Source organism: Hippocampus guttulatus, chromosome 6 (assembly GCF_054856545.1).
Source record: "Hippocampus guttulatus isolate MCC_2025c chromosome 6, RoL_Hgut_1.0, whole genome shotgun sequence".
NCBI lineage: Eukaryota > Metazoa > Chordata > Actinopteri > Syngnathiformes > Syngnathidae > Hippocampus > Hippocampus guttulatus.
This window is the reverse complement of record NC_141266.1, coordinates 15479721-15499033: the sequence shown is the minus strand read 5'-3', so window position 1 is coordinate 15499033 and position 19313 is coordinate 15479721. Positions and strand designations below refer to the sequence as shown.

Below are 19313 nucleotides of genomic sequence, written 5' to 3'. Positions count from 1 at the left end.
CTGAATCAGTTGCCAGCCAATCGCAGGGCACACAGAGACGAACAACCATCCACGCCCACACTCACACCTAGGGACAATTTAGAGCGTCCAATCAACCTGCCATGCATGTTTTTGGAATGTGGGAGGAAACCGGAGCACCCGGAGAAAACCCACGCAGGCCCGGGGAGAACATGCAAACTCCACACAGGGAGGCCGGAGCTGGAATCGAACCCGGTACCTCTGCACTGTGAAGCCGACGTGCTAACCACTGGACTACCGGGCCGCCAATATCTCGATCCATTTTGAACAATAGTAATTCACCATTCAGTCACCCTAAAATTTTATAACTCAAATAAAATCGCCACGTCACACTTCTTTCCAGGGAGAGCTCATAAGGGTGTAGCGTAACGGCCAATGGAAAAATCAGACACGCCGCGCATGCCTTCTTTGCTGTTTGTATGGCGATGAGATCAAAAGACTCAGGAAAGCACCGTAAAGATTCTGAGATTATTTATGCACATATCATTTTGCAATTGATTCACAGCCCTGGGCGGCACGGTGCGGTAGTGGTTAGTTCTGAGGTTGGGGTAACAATCTCTGCTCCAGAATTCCTTGCATGTTCTCCCTGTGCTTGTGTGGGTTTTGCGCAGGCACTCTGGCTTCCTCCCACATTCCAATAACATGCATGTTAGGTTCATTGAGCACTCTGAATTGCCTGTGAGTGTGAATGATTGTTTGCTTACAGCACGGGTGTCAAACTCAAGGCCCAGGGGCCAGGTCTGGCCCGCCACATCATTTTATGTGGCCCGCAAAAGCAAATCAAACATGTCAACTTCCATGATGCTTGCTAAAATCTGGAGCAAAATTTCACAATCTCAAATGTAAATAGATAAGCATTTTCTTGTTACCAAACCCCTCATGACAGTAACGTAAACAATAGTTGAATAAACCGTTATCCTTGACTTCTTTATATAGTTTCAAGCGTAACGGCCTTCCAAGGGCAAGGGTAACTGCAATGTGGCCCACAAAAAAATGAGTTTGACCTGCAATACAATTAAATTTCAAAAAGCAAAAAGGGTGCCATATGTTGGTGTGCCGACATCCTTTAGATGGAGACTTTTGGAGTCATGTTTCAGTGTGGTAGCACAAATCTCAACCATCGTGGAACACGATGGATAGGTACGAAGATACTTGAGATAGCTGGCTGTCACAGAATTGTAATTTCCGTGCAACAATGGGAATTGGACAGAAAGAACAAAAACTTGTTTTTGCCCTCTAGCACTTGTTCTTTGTGGTTGGTTGTACTATGTCACACCGCTACCGTATGATGTTATCACACCCTTTAGCAGAGGTGGCATTTTGCAAAATGTTGCCGGTCTTTCATTTGTCATCCATCAGCGGCCTGGGTACCCGTCCGCCATCGTCATCCGTCTTTAACTGCACTTCCATCATCAGTGTTGGTAAATTTCAGCGAGTGTTCCACCAGTCTGACAGTCACTCCCCGCCCCCACCAAAAAACCCAAACAAACAAAAAAAAAAAACCCAACACGTCATAGTCCAACAGCTGAAAAATCAAATGTGATTAAAATAGTAAATGGAGTACATTTCTGCCATTCACTCAGGAAAATCTAATCTAAATAGCTTGCCCACCCACTCATGCCTTTAACCCTTTCAGGGACAGTGGTTACTGCAGTGGACAGATGACCATGCTATCAGCTTACAGCAGGGGTGTCAAACTAATTTCATATTGTGGGCCGCCTACGGCCTTGGTCAATGTCAAGTGGGCCAGACCTTTAAAATTATACCATACTCCGCTATAAATAACCAAAATATCATGTATTTCCTTTGTTTTGATATAGCGAAGAACAAGAACATGAGGAAAATGTTGAAATGTACCTACATTTCATTTACCGCCTACACTTTACAAACTAAAGAGAAAACAGTGTCCCCCCTAGCGGATAATACATGAATTGCATCTTATTAAAACGTTAATTCCATGTCTTTTATGCATTTTTTCATTTTTAAATTATCCCGCGGTCCTGATTGAACCCCCTCGGGGGCCGGTTCCGGCCCGCGGGCTGTATGTTTGACACCACTGGCTTATAGGGTCGATGAAAGGGTTAATGCTCATGGTCTGCGTCCACTTTTGCTAGTTTTTCTTCTTTTTCTTCTCCTTCTTCTCCCTCTCCTCTTTTTTTTTTTTTAATTTTTTTTTTAGTTTCCCGTCAATTGTCAGCAAAATGGGCATCCCTTAGTGACGGAATGCCCACCTCTGCTGGCAGGCATCCTCATATCAGGGTTTCATAGGTCAGTGTTCCCAACCGCCCTTCGAGGTGAGATTGCTCGTTTGGGGATTTGTTTTCAAAGCTGTTTCACCCGCTGAGCCCTGGAATATGCATCACATCCTCCCTTTTTTTCCCGTGAGTGGCAGACAACTTAATTGAAGAGGAGTTTCCTCTAAACCCTTCAAAACAAGACAAGTGAGTCTCCGCAGGACTTTTATAAGAGGTGGAGTCCCTTCAGGCCCTCGTGGGATTTGTGTCCACGCCAGCTCAGCCTCAACCTGGCAGTCTGAGGTCTTCTGTGTTGTTTAAAGGGCCTGTGGAATGTGGAACAAATCTGTTCAGCTTTATCGGCCTGGATGCGGTCCCCATTGGCTGAACTTAAGAGCCAGAGGCCTGCGCGGGAGCTTACAGAATTTCACATGGAGGTCACAAACAGAGGCACATCCTGTTTGAGGCCAAGCGCCTGTTCTGTTTGTTGCCTGGCACCTCCTTCTTTCACGAGGTGCATGTGCTCACAGGGTGTCCTGTTTGTCTTCCTGATGGTTTCTTTGTACATTCTTCCGGAAAACGCATTCTTTGATGAGTGAACAAAGTTATCAAAAGTGCGACAGAGTAATGTATGGAGAGAACCGTTGAGACTAAAAACATTTTTTAATGTCCTGCACTTGTAATATGTTCATACACATGTTCCAAAAGGGCAATTTTATTTGAAGGTAAAGGCGGTAAATCTGTGCGCAAATTGAGCAAGGAAATGAAATTATTACTGGGGAAACTGCAAAAACGCATTGTGAGCTTGGCATCATTGAAATTCATAGGGCGGCATGAATGCACCCACATACATGTAAACGGTATATGTAAATAAATAAAAAAACCTGACTTGAAATCTAAACCACAGTGAATGAATAGACCATGAAATATAGTGTGAATATGCTCCATTAAGGCGGAGCGCGTCGACCTCACAGTGCAGAGGTACCGGCCGGGTTCAATTCCAGCTCCGGCCTCCCTGTGTGGAGTTTGCATGTTCCCCCCGGGCCTGCGTGGGTTTTCTCCGGGTACTCCGGTTTCCTCCCACATTCCAAAAACATGCATGGCAGGCTGATTGAACACTCTAAATTGTCCCTAGGTGTGTGTGTGTGTGAGTGTGAAGGGTTGTTTGTCTCTGTGTGCCCTGCGATTGGCTGGCAACCGGTTCAGGGTGTCCCCCGCCTACTGCCCAAAGATGGCTGGGACAGGCTCCAGCCCCCCCCGCGACCCTTGTGAAGATAAGCAGATCGGAAAATGAATGAATGAATGAATGCTCCATTAAAGGTGTGTCAATCATAAACCAAGAAAAATAATTGGGCATGCAGCCAGTGGAAAACAATTCAAGGACTGTTTGATTTGAAAGTGGACTGATTTGATTCTGTTTGACTGAGTAGGAATACGATTCAATATGGTATGGTTCAGTTCAAGAAGCATATGATGCAATGAAATTCACCCCCAAAATATTTGAGCGTCTGGAACGCATTATAACGGCAATGCTATTGCACTGTACTGTACACAACTTTTAAGTGACTTAGCCCAGTGAGGACAAATCAGCTACAATTTTAAGTGCAACGACTTTCCTTTTGTTCATCAAATACATAACACAGTGAACTGCTATTTCACACCTAACACGACTCAGTGGAATGAGACGCATGGATTCTGAGTCGCGGCAGTGACCGCCGCTTGTGCGACAGCTGAGAAAAGGTCCTCCATTACATCACGTTGCTATCAACCCTGGCTTTAATGAAACAGAGCTGATTACACCATCGTTGACAGACGCGCAGTGGCCAGCTAGCAGTGCTAATCTTTGTTCATGCCGTCCAGGCAGGTCAAATCAAAGTGAAAGGATAATCAGGTTGGGGCAAGGGAGGGGCGGCGGTGGTATTAGAAGATCTCTCAATTGTAGAGGAGCAGGTGACTTTTGTGGTTTAGGTGCACTTATGTCATTGGCTAAGCATTCTCATCAAAAGCCCCCCCCCACACACACACACACACACTCGCACACACACAGCTGTTGTTATACAAGGACCGAAGAGGCTTCACCCCCCTGTGATTCATGTCCTGCCAAGGGAGAGGTTCTGCCTCCTGTTTGACCTCAAACAGAGTCCTGCTGGCCTATGAGAGTCATATCTCGGCCACATGGAGCTTGGCCAGATGACAGCACGGTGTTCTGTTCTCATCTCGATGGCATTCAGGGAAAGACATGTCACGGCAAACTGACGCATTGATAAAATTCCCCATTAAATTCCCGTCTATTTCAAATTCCATAACTGACCTGCATGTTGACTGACACTTCAAAGCAGCTTACACACACTCGCCACGCATTCCTTTTTATTTTAATGCGGTGAAATCTCTGAAGCTGAATGCCCGCGGAACTTCACAACGCTCAAAGTGCTGGCATGTATGATGTCAGACAGAACAGTAGTGTAAGAATCTGTCATTAAAGGTAAAACCTGAGGTCCTTATTCTTTAGATGTATTAATTACCAGTAAGGCAGCGCGGTGATGACTGGTTAGCATGTCCGACTCACAGTGCATAGGTCATGCGTTCGAATCTGGCCCTGACCTTCCTGTGTGGAGTTTGCATGCGTTGGTTTCCTCGCGCATTCTAAAATCATGCATGGTAGATTGATTGAACGCTAATGTGAGCGCTAATGATTTTTTGTCTGAGATAATGGGGGATGGACTATTACCAGTAATGAATAGGAATGGGATTTGCCGAGAATGAAGCCACTTTGTTTTCTGATTGATTTCCTTTTCTTTGATGAAATTAAATTGCCATGTTGTAACCACACCACACGTTTTGCATCTGACATCACTCATTTGTCCAGCCATCCATTTTCCGATCCGCTTCATCCTCATAAGGGTGGCGGGGGGTGCAGGAGCCTGTCCCAGCTGTCTTCGGGCAGTTGGCGGGGGACACCCTGAACCGCTTGCCAGCCGATCGCAGGGCACACAGAGACGAACAACCATCCATGCTCACATCCACACAATTTAGAGTGTTCAATCAGCCTGCCATGCATGTTTTTGGAATGTGGGGGGGAAACCGCAGTACCCGGAGAAAACCCACGCAGGCACGGGGAGTATAGTACATGCAAACTCCACACATGACGGCCAGAGCTGGAATCGAACCCATTACTTCTGCACTGTGAAGTCAAAGCGCGAACCACTGGACCACCGGGCCGCCATTACTCAATTGTGAGGTCGAAAAAAAATTGATAACCAAAATCGTCAGGCGGGTAAACAATTCAGAGAAATTGAATTACTGGGTTTTCAAAAAGAACCGGATAGATTCCAATTCCTACTGCTGAACCTTTTGAAAGACTTGTACGGATCTTTTGAACTCCAATTTCCAATGAGAAAATTCTCCTCGGCATCCGAAGCAAGCAACGTCACGGATTGCATTCAGGCTTTGAGGTTCAGTGCGACTGCCATTCAATACTCGCTGAGGCCAGTGCTCTGTGTTGACTCACCCACCATAATTACCCTGACGAGGGCTCGAGGCTGAACCACCGAGAACGCGGGCCCGCATATCTGCCATCTATTCATTGTTCTTTTACCGTCTTGCAAGAGCGTTTTGCAACCCTCTACCTCCCCCCAATCATCTTTGCCTCCACTGGCTCTCTTCAGTTTAAACACTTACATCTGGTTTTGAGTCAAGGCCGGGTTAGTTTCTCCCGTAGTGGAGGTCTTTTATTCCTCATTGGCCTCCGGCGCTCTCCGGTTTCATCTCCCGGTGACGACTACGCCGAATGTTTACAAAGCGGTGTTCCTTTCTTTACGCTGACACCACCGGAGCCATGTTTCCGTTAGCAATTAGCCCCCCCCCCCCATCACACACGATGGGTTCGCTGAAAGGCTTCAAGGATTTCCCTTGGCGCCCTTCCTTAAGGTGTCAGGTGACTTAAAGTATGGGTCACCTTCGACACTTTTGAGGAAATGAGTGAGATCGTAATAGAGTGAGATTAGTAATAGACTCAAAACTATGTTGGAAGCCACATATCGATAACGTAAAAAGAAAAATAGCCAAAACCGTAGGGATCCTCTACAAAACCAAGGAAGTGCTAAATAAGAGATCTTTGTACACATTATACACTTCATTATTATTACCATATATGACCTACTGTGTGGAAATATGGGGAAATGCCTGCAAAACAAACACACTCCCTATTCTCAACCTACAAAAAAAAGCAATTCGAATTATTAATAGATCAAAATATACGGAACCCACAAATCCACTATTTATCAAATTAAATACGATGAAATTTTATGACCTGGTTGACTTTAAAATCGCCCAATTAATGTACAAAGCACACAATAACCTGCTCTGCCAAAACATTCAGAAGTTTTTCGAAATTCGAGAAAGCAGCTATGATTTAAGAGGTACCAACTTATTCAAAAAACTCAAAACAAGAACAAACATCAAGCAAAGAAGTGTATCTATCAAAGGTGTTAATCTGTGGAATAATCTCGAAACGGACCTGAAAATGAGTAAATCGCTTGCTGAGTTCAAAAACAAATTCAAAAAAATAGTACAAACAACCTACATCAATCAGAGTTAAAATGATAAATTCAAAACATTAAATATAATGATAAATCAGAACTAAGTTGATAAATAGAGAAAGGTATATAAATATCCATTATGAATTTAAGAGAAAATTGACACAAGAGTGTCAGGGTGTGGAAGTATATAATCCCGATACAAACCAAAAGTTGTAAAAATATCACGGTTAAGGGTAAAGTATGAGCCTTAATGGAGACTTCTTTCTTCTTACTTTTTTCTTTTCTGATTGATATAAAAATGATTTATTAGATACAATCACATAACGGGGTAGGACTAGATAAGTTTTTTACTTCTTCCTACTCCCTTGAACATAATAACTGTGTTGTATGAAGATTGATTTCTTTCTTTTTTTATCTACCTTATTTTCTGTCAAATTATTACTGTATATATGTTTTATGTTCAATAAACAAACAAACAAACAAGATCTTGTTCGGGCAAGGGAAGATGAGCTGCACTGTCCAAGTTGTGTGGATCTTAATTGCATAATTTCAGAAAGCCGCATTGACTGGAAAATATGAGGAAGCCTTTGAAGATATCCTGTTGTTGTTGTTTTTTTTTTCTTCTCCAGCCTACAGTATGTTTGGACTTGGATACACACAGTATGCATGTTGCTGTAAATCATACCCCCTAAGGCCAGCGGAACTGTTTCGGCAATCTTTCGTCCGAGTATCGACTGTTTTTGTGTGTGTGCGTGCGTGTGTCTGCACATCAAAACGTGTTCTGCACATCATGCGCTTTGAAGGAAGACTACGGGTATGCGTTTTAAGCGGTGGAGCTGGGTAAGGGGGTGGGATGTAAGAACAAAGATGTGTACTGTTTTGCAGCGGGAGGATGGGTGGGACGCCGGTAGAAAAGGGGGATGCCTGATATCACCTTGGTGGGGGGGGGGGGCAATGAATACTTCCCCCGGGTTGCCTTAACCCACATGAAAGTCTGCCAGCCGAAGCTGTGGGGAAGCTTGGCAGAGGCGTCGCCGCAGCAAGCGCGAACAAACATCACACGCTTTTCAGGCTCTCGCTTATGCCACGGCACTCGGAAGACACTTGCTTACAAGTTAGTCCTGTCGGTCCTTGTCATTCGCACGCTGCTTGTCATCTCACTCAAAATATGCGTGGATCGTAGCTTGCAGGTGGAAAACAAGAAAGCCCCAGACTTGTTTGCGTCGCCCCACCGAGCTGATGGAGGAATAAATGGCAGCGGCGAGATGCCACAAGGCGGTTCATGACACATGTGGCTGACGATGTGGTTGGAGATGCCATGTGTGTAGATGGTAAACTGCAGACTGCGGTCAGACGCGGGTCTGCTCTCTCATGAGCACCCTCCGCGGGTGTAATGAGGAGCTGCCGGGGTGCAGTACTTTGCAAAGGGCCTCAATCAGTGAGACGTTACATCTCCTCCAACCTCAATTTTAATTGGCTTTATTGTTTGTTTCGTGGCAATCCACCTCTCAAGGGTACAAGCGTTTGATGCTTTAGCGCGTGTGTCTTTGAGCTGCAGAACAACTCACTTTTCCTCTCGTGCCACCTTTCGTTCGGGCATTCATTTACCCAACAAAATAGTAAGAACTGAAAGCTTTTTTTTCACGTCAACATAGTCCCATGTGCACACCGACCTGTAAAAAAAAGATGAAAAATGCAATAACATCATGCCAGGCCAAAAGCGAATGTCACTGTAATAACACAACAGCCCCGTCAAGAAGAAGCTCCTCCATTCAATTCAACATAGGTCCTTTTTTCAGGTCCATAGTTTTCAGGTGAATTCCATCCATCCATCCTTTATCTGCAAATAGCAAATCACAAATACACACAAAACAAATAAACAACACGACATGCATATGTACCAATTTTAACTTCACACCCTCGAAATGATGGCAGCAAGCTTGGAAGAAAAGAGTCTGTAAAAGACAATGTTTTGAACGGTCATTTTAAATGAATGCAAGAGTATATACGCGGTTTTGTAATTGTTTATAATGTTAGTGAGTAACTCCGCCGGACATTCTAACAGCGTTTTAAATGGACTTTTCTGTTTATTTTCAAACATTTGAGTTTTAAGGCCTGAAAAAGGCACAACCCCCCCCCCCCCCCCCAAAAAACCCTCCTCCAGTTCTTCGGCGGGGGTCTCATTAAAATATTCGATAGTTCCTATCTATCCAACTGTTAGGCAAACCACATCCTCTTGCGGTATCTGGTCCTCTCCCATCTTTGTTCTTCTTATCATCCCTTTTCCTCCTTTGTGCGTTCACTTTGTACTTCCTGCCTCTCTCTCCCGTTCCCCACTCCTTCGCGTTCCCGCTTAACCTCCCCCAAGGCTTCACTCCCAATCGTTTTGCTGTTTTCTCCCCAAAAATCTCATGGGGCCAATTTGCAGCGGCCGTTCAAAAACCTTGACCCTGAGACGCGATTGCTTCGCTATCCCCCCGCCACCCCCAACAGTGGTGAAGGTCGGGGCTAAATTAGAGCCTGGAGGACTCGTCCTGTGAAGTGGGGAGTAATCACGGTCTCTGCGATTGTTAAATAGAACCACAGGCCCTGCTATTGTCATTACTCTGAGAAAGAGAGGAAGGGGAGGAAGGGAGACGCGAGAAAGGGTGGTCGTGGTGGGGACCGGGGGTGGGGGGGTCCTTCACCTAAACGCATGCAGATGTTGAGACTCACATGCAGTACATGCAGTTCTTTTGTTTTGTTTTTCCCCGAGCATCTATCTGTTTTTTATTTGCTTCCTTGCGGTGGGCCTCCTTCAGATTTGATTTCAAAGTGCAGCGGCAGCTCAGAGGAGCGAACATGACGTAAATAAGATGAATCATTTGTTGTTTGAATTCTTGCCTCTTAAGGCTTGTGCTGCATTTAATTGTCATTGTTTCCACAATCCCGGCATCATTAAATTGTGCGCGCTCGTCCACGCGTGCGCTTGTGTGCATTAACACATGTGGCGAGGTTCTGTTTGTGTAGGAAGTGGATTATTCCCATATGGAAGCACTCCTTCCTTGTGCCCCTTCCATCTCTTTTGTCTTGCGCTTAATTGAAACTACAAAATAAAGGAATAAGGAAATGTCCATCTGGCTATTGTCCTCAGTTTCAAAGAAAATACACGAGTTGCTCTGAATTTTGAACAGGCTTTGTAACCAAACTTCCTCTAACTTTGAGCTTCTTTCATTCATTCATCAAGCTCTCCTTGCTTTTTTATTTATTTATTTATTTTTTGTGTGAGAACCAAGCGAGCGCTCACAAGATGAATCGCAGAAATGCATCCTAATTTAAGCTTTGTTTTTGGGGGTTGTTGTTTGTTTCGTTTTTTAAATGGATGCAAGTGTCCGTTTGAAGACTTGGGGGTAATCTTATTCTTCTTGGCTGCGCTTGCTTGTATCCCAGGCAGTGAAACTCAATCAGCGTGATGCACGTTTCAAAGTGTTTGGCCGCACCATCCGTGTAGGCCGTTTGTTTTTTTTTTTGCACACATCTGACTCGGAAATGTTTTTGCCTGAAATGTTTATTTTCTCTGTGTCTGGGGTCTGAACTGTAGATTCACTTAGTTCTCTGATCTTCCTCTTCTCCTCCCAGGAGTTTCCAAATGGGCATATGAAAACCGGACACCTCGCAGAACAACACTGCCCCCTTGAGGGTAAGTTGGAAAGGACTCGCTGGATAAAATCCAAGTGAATTTAATTTTTTTTTTTTTACAATTCCAGGCTGGACTATTATATACCGATAGGTAAAGGAGAATTAGGGGCATGCTGGAAGGGGGAAAATTACACTACGTGAACGTCATAATATGAAATTAGGGTTGTAATAATTTCAAGAAGAAGTGTTTTTGAAATCTAAGTCATATTAAAAGGAGAGGTGAATGAATGATATCAGAGGAGTAATCTATTCATTGATGAGCAATGTGTTGGACTGACAATAACAGTACCGCTAGCACAAATAGCTAGTAGTTTCGCTTCGCATTCAAGATGTCATTTGTTCGAATCTGGCCATCTTCTCTCCGTGCGTGTGTTGGTGTTCTAACAGTATTACGGCTTCCTTACACATTTCAAAAGACATGCATGTTAGGTACAATGAAGTCTCAAACATCCGATGGTGTGCAACGAATGAGGACGCGATAGAAAAGGATGTAGAATTATTATTATGTCACGATTCATTCAGATCATTTCATGACTAAAATTTCATGTTGACTCTTGTATTTGAGTTGTGAAAAGTCCACTTTTTTTTTTTTTGCAACCCAGCTGTATATATTGAAAAAAGATTTTCAATGCTTTCTGGCAACATATACCTTCTTCCATTTACAAAAAAAAAAAAACTGTAAAATGTGTCTCGTATGTGTGTCTCTTACGACAGTGGCTCTCCCTCCTGAGAAGCCGGAGGGATGCGAGAACCACCTTCAGTACCTTCACGCTGAGGACAGGGAGCGAGAAATGAAAGCGAGCGGGAAAAAACAAATCAATCTGGACGTAAGTCTTCATTGCGACAGTTAACATATCTGATGGTCACTATTTTATTGGGGGGGGGGAGCAATAGGAATGCAAAGAGAAGAAGGTTCAAATCAAACCAACGTGGGCTGATGCCGCAGCCTTATTTGAGCACCACTTCTGTGTTTCTCCAGTTAAAACGCTTGACAGGAAGAATCAATATAATTGTGGGTGCCTGTACATGTGTCCGTACAGTATACCGCTCCAGAACAAATTACAATTTAGGATTGGCTTCCGTCTTTAAAATGCTTTAGTGATCAGTCCTGATCGCACGTGAGAAAAAGACATTAGAGAGTCATAAAGGGCTGCTTCTCCTGAGAGACCCATCGCTCATAAATGTACGCTGCCTTTTTCACACAGCTCCTCCACCAGGCCTACAGGAAAGCAGATGTTGCGCATTTTTTGTCTATGATTAAATCACAGCTAGTATCAGAAGTTGGTGGCTCAAGAAAGAGTTTGTTTTGAGGTTTTCCATTCAACTATTTGCTACAGCACTTGGTAACATGTAAGAATGGAAACACGAAGATGTTTTTGGAATGAACGTCTCTAATGTCAAATGAATACAAGAGAGCGCTAACCATGCTGAGGGCAATGGCTCCCCTGCCCCTAAGTTGTAGATATTTTGCTGCCCTCTTGTGGCATATAGTGTATCATTTTAAAGCTGTTTACCCAAACGTGTGCGGATTGCAAATAAGTATGAACGAACACCTCTCGGACAACATCATGAAAAACCAATGAGCACAAATGATGTGCATCCTTATTAGAAATAAGTCATTATCATAATCTGATGTATGTGCAGGACTTGGAGTGTGATGTTTCTGTGGAGGATGACAACCGCCAGGAATGGATATTCACACTTTACGACTTTGACAACAGTGGCAAAGTGACAAAGGAGGTGTGTGTGTGTGTGTGTGTGTGTGTGTGTGTGTGTGTGTGCGCGCGCGTGTGTTTTCAAGTCAGGATAGGCATGTTTACGTCTGAAGAAAATGTGTATGCATCTACCGGATTTATCACAGTGACCAATATGTGGACCATTAGCCGAAACGTCTGTATTTCTGCTGTTATTATAATTATAGGATATGTCCAGCTTGATGCACACCATCTATGATGTAGTTGACGCCTCGGTCAATCACTCCTGCCATCATAAAAACAAGACGCTGCGTGTCAAGCTGACTGTCACTCCGGAGCCGAAATGCCACAAAAGAGAAACAGGTTGGGCAAATATTTGTCATCCTGGAACAGGATATTGTCAAAGTGTACTAGCATAAAATTGTCAGAATTATTATTACTTATTGTTTGTTGTTTTGGAGTCACTAATGATGTAGTAGTTTACTTGACTGACTTGGGTGCATGCAGCAAAGCTTCAGTTCAGATTCAGGCACAACTAAGTCAAGGCCCGGGGGCCAGATCTGGCCCGCCACATAATTTTATGTGGCCCGCGAAAGCAGTCAACTACCATGATCCTTTCTAAAATTAACGTCTACCAAAATTAATTTTCACATGTAATAAATAAGAGATATATTCTAAGCATTTTCTTGTTACCAAATCCCTCATGATAGTAACTTGAACAATAGTTGAATCTACAGTTATTCTTGACTTCTTCTATGGTTTCTGTCATAACGGCCCTCCAAGTGAAACGGTAACTAAAATGTGGCCCTCGCCTAAAATGAGTTTGACACCCCTGAGTTACAATGTGCAAGTGTGATTGTCTGTAGAGGTGCCATAATCAATTTATCGGCAGCTAATTGATTCTCAAATTAATTGCTATATATATTAGTGCTGTCAAGCGATTAAAAAGTGTCATTAATTAATTAGGGTCTGTGCTTAATTAATTAAAATAATCTATATTTTAATCTCATCTAAAAATTTCGCTCCACTTCCGACTTTGCTTTCACTTTCATGTGATTGTTCTGACCTGTTTCACTTTGGTTCTTCAGATCGCTGTCACCAAGAGGAAGGTCGTTCAGCTGACAAGCGCATGTCGTCCTACATCAGGTCACTTTGCTGAGAATTGCACATACAAAAGTCATATTTCACATGCTCTTATTCACTTCCTGTAATACCATTTTTATTTGAAGCAGCAGGGTCCAAAGCAACGAGCCCCCAGCCACTGAAGGCCAGCATTATTGTGTGGATGAGAACACAGAAAGGAGGAATCACTACCTGGATTTGGCTGGCATAGAGAACTACACCTCGAGATTTGAAGGTGAAGGTGCATCGCAAGCATATTTTTTATTTGAGCAGAGTAAGATTGACTCGACACCCTCGCTGCATTGCGGTGTTACCCCACATAATCACAGATTCACTTATTGTATTTTAACCTATCCTTTATTTGTTGAAAGAAAAACAAACACCTTATATGAAAGTATTGCTTTGACGCCATCTACCGGCAATCAGCAACTCTTTGGGCACTTCACTGACTCTGGGAATTTTGCTCATGTAAAAATGTATTCGTTTTCTCTTCAGGATATTGCTGAGTCCCTCTCATCATGAAGTTGGCCGATAACAAATAGAATGGCAAAAGGCCAAACAATCCTAAACATTTGTTTGACTGTTCAATTAGAATGGCTAGGACATGTCCGGCAATAGTTTTCTACTATAGTCCAGTAGGTGGACTATAAAGATATATAAAGAAACGTTTGTTGTTGTTGTTGTTGTCACTTTATCTGCAGAATCTGGTGGGTCACTGCTCCACTCAGCACCCCATTTAAGTTACCTGAAATCTGAAAATATAATCTGCACATTTATCTAACTCTCCAGCAAAATGGTATGCACAGTGGAGAGACAGTGAATATGGTGCACACAGTCTGTTTTGGAATTCTTTAAAAATAATAATAAATAAATAAATTCAAAGGAAATGTGAAACTGTCATAAATAAACCAAAATCATTCAACCCACAAATTCCCATTATTTTCAGGGGGTGCCCAAAACATTTTGCCTTAAATCAAATGGGAAGGGCTGAGTAAACACACGTCCTTGACAAATGCATTTTAAAAGGCTTAAATAAAGATTTATCAAAATTCCAACAACCAATAAAAACAGATGTACTCAAGATGTTGACAGACTTCACTAAGATGCTGGTTCTTTAATTTTGCGTTTTTGCGTAATCCTACAAGCCAAAACACAACAATTAAAACACAGAACCTCTTGTGTTTCTCTTTTGAACTTGGCAGAAGTCATGAAAATACGATTCTAAATTCAAAGCTTGCCTTTCAGCATTCGCACAATACATTTTTTGGACACATGCTGGAATGCATCACTCCCAGCATTAGCACAATGATGCATTGTGTTTAAGTGGCGGTGAAAAACGATCTTGCCCCCTCAAGCTCCGACCTGTCTTTCAGGAACGACCCCTCCCCAGGAGAGTCACGGTCGAAGCTCCCAGAGCCAAAGCCGCTCTCGCTCCCACGAGCCAGAAGCACAACTCCTTCACCAGCGGCGCTCACAGGTCATCGGCGACAGCTACAACCCCGCAGAGCTTCGGGGAAAAGGAGCACAGTTCGTGAAATCCCCCAAGGGAACCAACAAAGGAGGAAATGGCGGCAGCGGTGGGGGCAAATCCACTAAATGTCACGCTTCCCACCCTCCCCTGCAAAGCATGCTGCACAGTGGCGGCGCAGCCACCCACGGGGGTCAAGATGTATACCACTTACCGCACCAGGTCCAAGCCTCCGGCCACCATCAGCACCCTCTACAATACAGTCACAGCAAACGAGTCAGAGCCAAAGCCCGTGAGGCGCTCTCCCCGACCAAAACGCCTCTCTCCGCACAGCCTCACCCCCAGGGGCCACCCACTCTGCCCTCTGTGCTGCCAGGCCTGGAGAGAGAGCAGGTGTCCGGGCCCCCCGGCAGCCCCGGTTTCGTGGTTCCTGTGGTCCAGCGCCATGAGCACCACCATCACCATGAACACCACCACCACCACCACTACCACCATTACCACCAGACATGACCACCTCCGCTTACTTCTAGTGTCCAGGACCAAGCACCACTCCCAGTCGAGGATCTTCGTATTCGCCTCATGCAAGCTATACAGATTATATCCTGACGTGTATGGAGGAGTTTTCGATTGTGATGCTCAGCTATAATGGACCTGAAAGTTTTTTGAAGTTCTTGTGTCTCCTAAAATGCTGTGTGGCGCAGCTTTTTTTTTTTTTTTTTTTTTTAAATCTTTGCTCGGGCTGCTGAACCTATTTTCAGTAATGGGAGGGCGCGCACACACACACACACACACACACACACGCACACACACAAGAAAGTCAAAAACCAGGAGAACTTTGGTACCTGTTGTCCCCTCCTGATGCTGTTTGTTGATGGTCGTCGTCCCTGGAAGCAAAACGAGCCATTCTGTGGGAGACCTCTCCCAAAAAAACAAAACAAAAAAAGAAACCTAAAAAAAAAAAAAAAGGATCTCAGGTGTAAAGGTGCTGCTTTTTCACAGAGGCCTCTTCGTCTGTGGATTTAGGGGGGTTGGAGTTGAAATATGGGGGGAGGGGGTTTGTAAAATCACCACTGCCAGTTTTTATGCAAAAAAAAAAAATCTTACTTTATGTACTGTATAAAAAAACATATATATATATATATATATATATATAAATATAAACACATGTTACTGTATAATTATGATACTATATATGCATACGTCATTATGAATATAATTATGCATATGTGTATTTTGTCTTATATATATTATAATAAACATTATAGAGTTCATTTTAGTCATTGGTATAGTGGTTCACTTGCCTGGCTTCCATGCACGTAGCGCAGATTCTGTGTTCCCTCTCAGTGGCGATTAAATGTGAGTGTGAATGGTTTTCTGTCTCTATATATGCCTTATAATTATGATTATTTATTTTTCCCAGCTTTCCTAGTCAGCTTATCATGTCGTCTTTTACATTTTGTTGCACTGCACCAAGCAGGTTGGCCAGGTCTACTTGAAATTTTGTTACCAAATCATCAAGAGGTTATGTTTTATTCTTTGTTTTTAAATGAAGTATGACATTTTTTTTTCAGACCCCAAGCTACAAACTGGGTTTGACAGCTAGCTATCAGTATAAAACTGAATAGATAGACTTTGTATTATTGCACTGTTAAAATGATCAAATTATGTCCAAATATTTGCTTCTGAAAGACATTTGTAGTAGTCGCTGATAGTGTAGCGGTACAGCATGGTATCCGTTCCCACTCATTGATGGTGTGTATGTGGGTGTGAATGGTTGTTTGTCTCTATATGTGCCCTGCGGCTGACTGGCGACCAGTTCAGGGTGTCGTCCGCCTTCCACCCTAAATCAGTTGGATAGGCTTCAGCAACTTTTGCCCGCGACCCTGTTCAGGATGGTCTGTGTTGGAAATGAATGGATATATGGATAGACGTTTTGTTGTGTAATTTTGTGCCGTTTTACAGTTGGACAACATAAAAATATCATCTGACATTCTCACTGTCACAACTATTTTTGAGACGTAAAAACTACATAGATGTACAGTAATAACATGGGATATTGAACGTTTCACCATTTAACACATTTAGCAATATATTCAGACAATTCAGAATAAAAATTTTAAGAAAAACTAATCACATGTCGTGGCAATCAACAGATTCATAATGACCTTTGTGTCTGTGAACCGCGTAGCTAATTGCTAATTTTCTCGCTAGCTGCTAGGCACTGTTAATGCTAATTTGGTATCTTAACTGTGGGTTCTCTTTTTTTGTTTGTTTTTTGAGGATAGAAACGCCAATAAGAAACTGAAGAAACTTGAATTACAGCAGAAAGTCTGATAGAACCAAAGGGTGTTTAATTCATATGATATTGTGATTGCGCTGTTGCTAATTTTGGAGCTGGACGATTTTTTTCTTAGTAATACTAGTCAGCCACTAGATGGCAGCAAAGTTACTGGTTTGCTTGTTGCTGATGGGCCCAAATTCACAGTTCAAGCTTTGTTTTTGTTTTAACAAAAGACTGAAGCAACAAGTAAAGTAAAGACCACTAAGTTTCAATGCCATATAAAAGAATTTAAGATGACATTTTATGTATCTGTATTTTTAAGGTCAACGATTATATACAGTAAGTATTTGATTTTACTAGGCCACTCTCTTGGTCACAGTTAATTCATAATTAAAAAAGGAATTTTCAGAATTGTTTTTACTTTCCTATGTCCCAATGAGACAACATTGATCATTGAGATAACTTTCACGTGTCCATAGTTGTTTTCCCATTTTGACCAAAATAATGACCACTGGTTGATATCATATCCGCTAAGTAAGCGGAAAATGCAGCATGGTGTCTAGTTGGCCATTGTATCAACGTGTCTTTTGTTAATTGCTGGCAGCTTGCAAGAGCGGGAGAAAAAAAAAATCAGCATTCCCTGCTCCGGTGGTGAGGGATTTAGGGAAGGACTGAATCCGAGCCCCGGCTGGGACAAACAATGGCAGCTATGAAAGGCGAGGGGAGGGTCCATCTAATGCAAATATCCACTTTGTGCACCCCCAGAGGACCTGTTACTCTCAACTCTGACATCCACCACCAAGCAACAAGTGCGCATTGCAGTTTAGTCTGAGTTCTGCTATGTCTTTCTTTTTTTTTTAACACAGCTTTTTCACCTTTTGTTTGCTGAAGAGGTTCTGTCAAAGTGTGTAAAGGTGCAACTTGTGGGAATGTCTACTGTGGACCTTGGATACAGCATCACTGAAATACACCTGCTGTAAGAGAAAGAACAGAGGTAAGAATACATCTTAAAATTGACACATCATATTTAAGTGCAATTTCCTGAATCTTTGGTCTGTGATGTCAGCACTTGCAACATTTCCAGCATTACAATTGTATGCTGCACAACTCCCCCCCCCCCCCCTCCCTCTACGTGCAGCTTATTTAGCGCAGCTTAGCTTGTCTCAGGGAAACGTGATTATCCTCTGAGCATTCAAGACATGCATGAGAAAGGCTTTGCAACATAATAGATCAGTGGGAGCCTGTCTACTTGTATGGGACTGCGATAAATGGTGGGGAATCTCCCTTGAATGTTGATGCTGCTGGGTGTCCATGTGAGGGAACAATATTGGGAAATTTGACCAGCCTAATAATGGGATATTGTACTTCTATTGTTTGCATGCGAGTCTGTTTTCAGCACTGAAGTATGAGCCCCACTTAGGCTCATTCTCGCATCCCTGCAGTGTTCCACCATGCAGCAAACCAGTAATAGTGTATTGCTACTGTAAAAATCCTAGCACAGACCACCCCCCCTCCCCACCACCACCACCACCACCACTGCATACACGCTGACTGCCCTCCCCAACTGAAACTTCAAAGTGGGCTCAACATGAGGCCTTTATGTGAACAATTGCACCATTCTACCCTGCACCCCGCAATCCTGACCCCCCCCCCAACCCCCATTCCCATTTCCACTTGATTAAGCCCCGAGCTGAGCGGCCCCGCTTGAATGTGGAGGGAAAATGGTTCCCTAATTCTGACTCTCAAGTGCAACACAAAAGAGGAAGAGTGTTTGCACTGCTCTAATTTGGGACCGGTTCAATAAGTTGGAAAGAGTTTGCTCTGTTGACGAAAGGGGTCAAATCTTTTTTTTTTTTTTTTTTTTAAGAACAAAATAAAACTAATTAGGAAAACTGATTAAAAATGTGCATTTCCCTCACGGGATGACTCAAATACAAATTATTTAAAAGAAGCATCTGTTCAGCCCTTTTTTCTACCAATTATCCTCACTAAGGTTGCGGAGTCTCTATAGCAGGGGTGCCCATTACGTGGATCCTGATCTACCGGTAGATCTAAGACAGGTCCCAAGTAGATCTGAGGAGTGTCTAGGAGAAAAAAAACAAACAACCATTTGTGTGTTTTTGTACATGTTAGTAATATATATTTTTGTGTTCATGTACACTGCACCCTAATCATCCTATCAGTCCCATTTTCACCAAAAAATATTAAAAAAATAAAATAAAGCAGGTAAATCTTGAATTTACGGTGGCTTGTGATTACATCACCGGATGTTGTTAGCGC

At 43.1% G+C, this 19313-nt stretch overlaps 1 protein-coding gene across 3 annotated transcripts in view; it reads left to right on the top strand.

Annotated features, from left to right (window-relative positions):
* The window catches only part of nkd2b (NKD inhibitor of WNT signaling pathway 2b), a 35787-nt gene extending 19868 nt beyond the window's left edge, over positions 1 to 15919 (top strand). The window contains exons 4-10 of one of the 3 annotated variants that reach the window (XM_086114706.1): positions 10409 to 10469; positions 11183 to 11295; positions 12113 to 12208; positions 12390 to 12525; positions 13251 to 13308; positions 13398 to 13519; positions 14658 to 15919. In XM_086114706.1, coding sequence (XP_085970832.1) covers positions 10409 to 10469; positions 11183 to 11295; positions 12113 to 12208; positions 12390 to 12525; positions 13251 to 13308; positions 13398 to 13519; positions 14658 to 15262 — 1191 coding nt within the window. In that variant the 3' untranslated portion in view covers positions 15263 to 15919. Of the gene's footprint in view, positions 1 to 10408; positions 10470 to 11182; positions 11296 to 12112; positions 12209 to 12389; positions 12526 to 13250; positions 13309 to 13394; positions 13520 to 14657 lie in introns of all 3 variants that reach the window. The other 2 variants (XM_086114705.1, XM_086114707.1) reach the window with 2 other exon arrangements.
* Positions 15920 to 19313: the final 3394 nt, after the last annotated feature.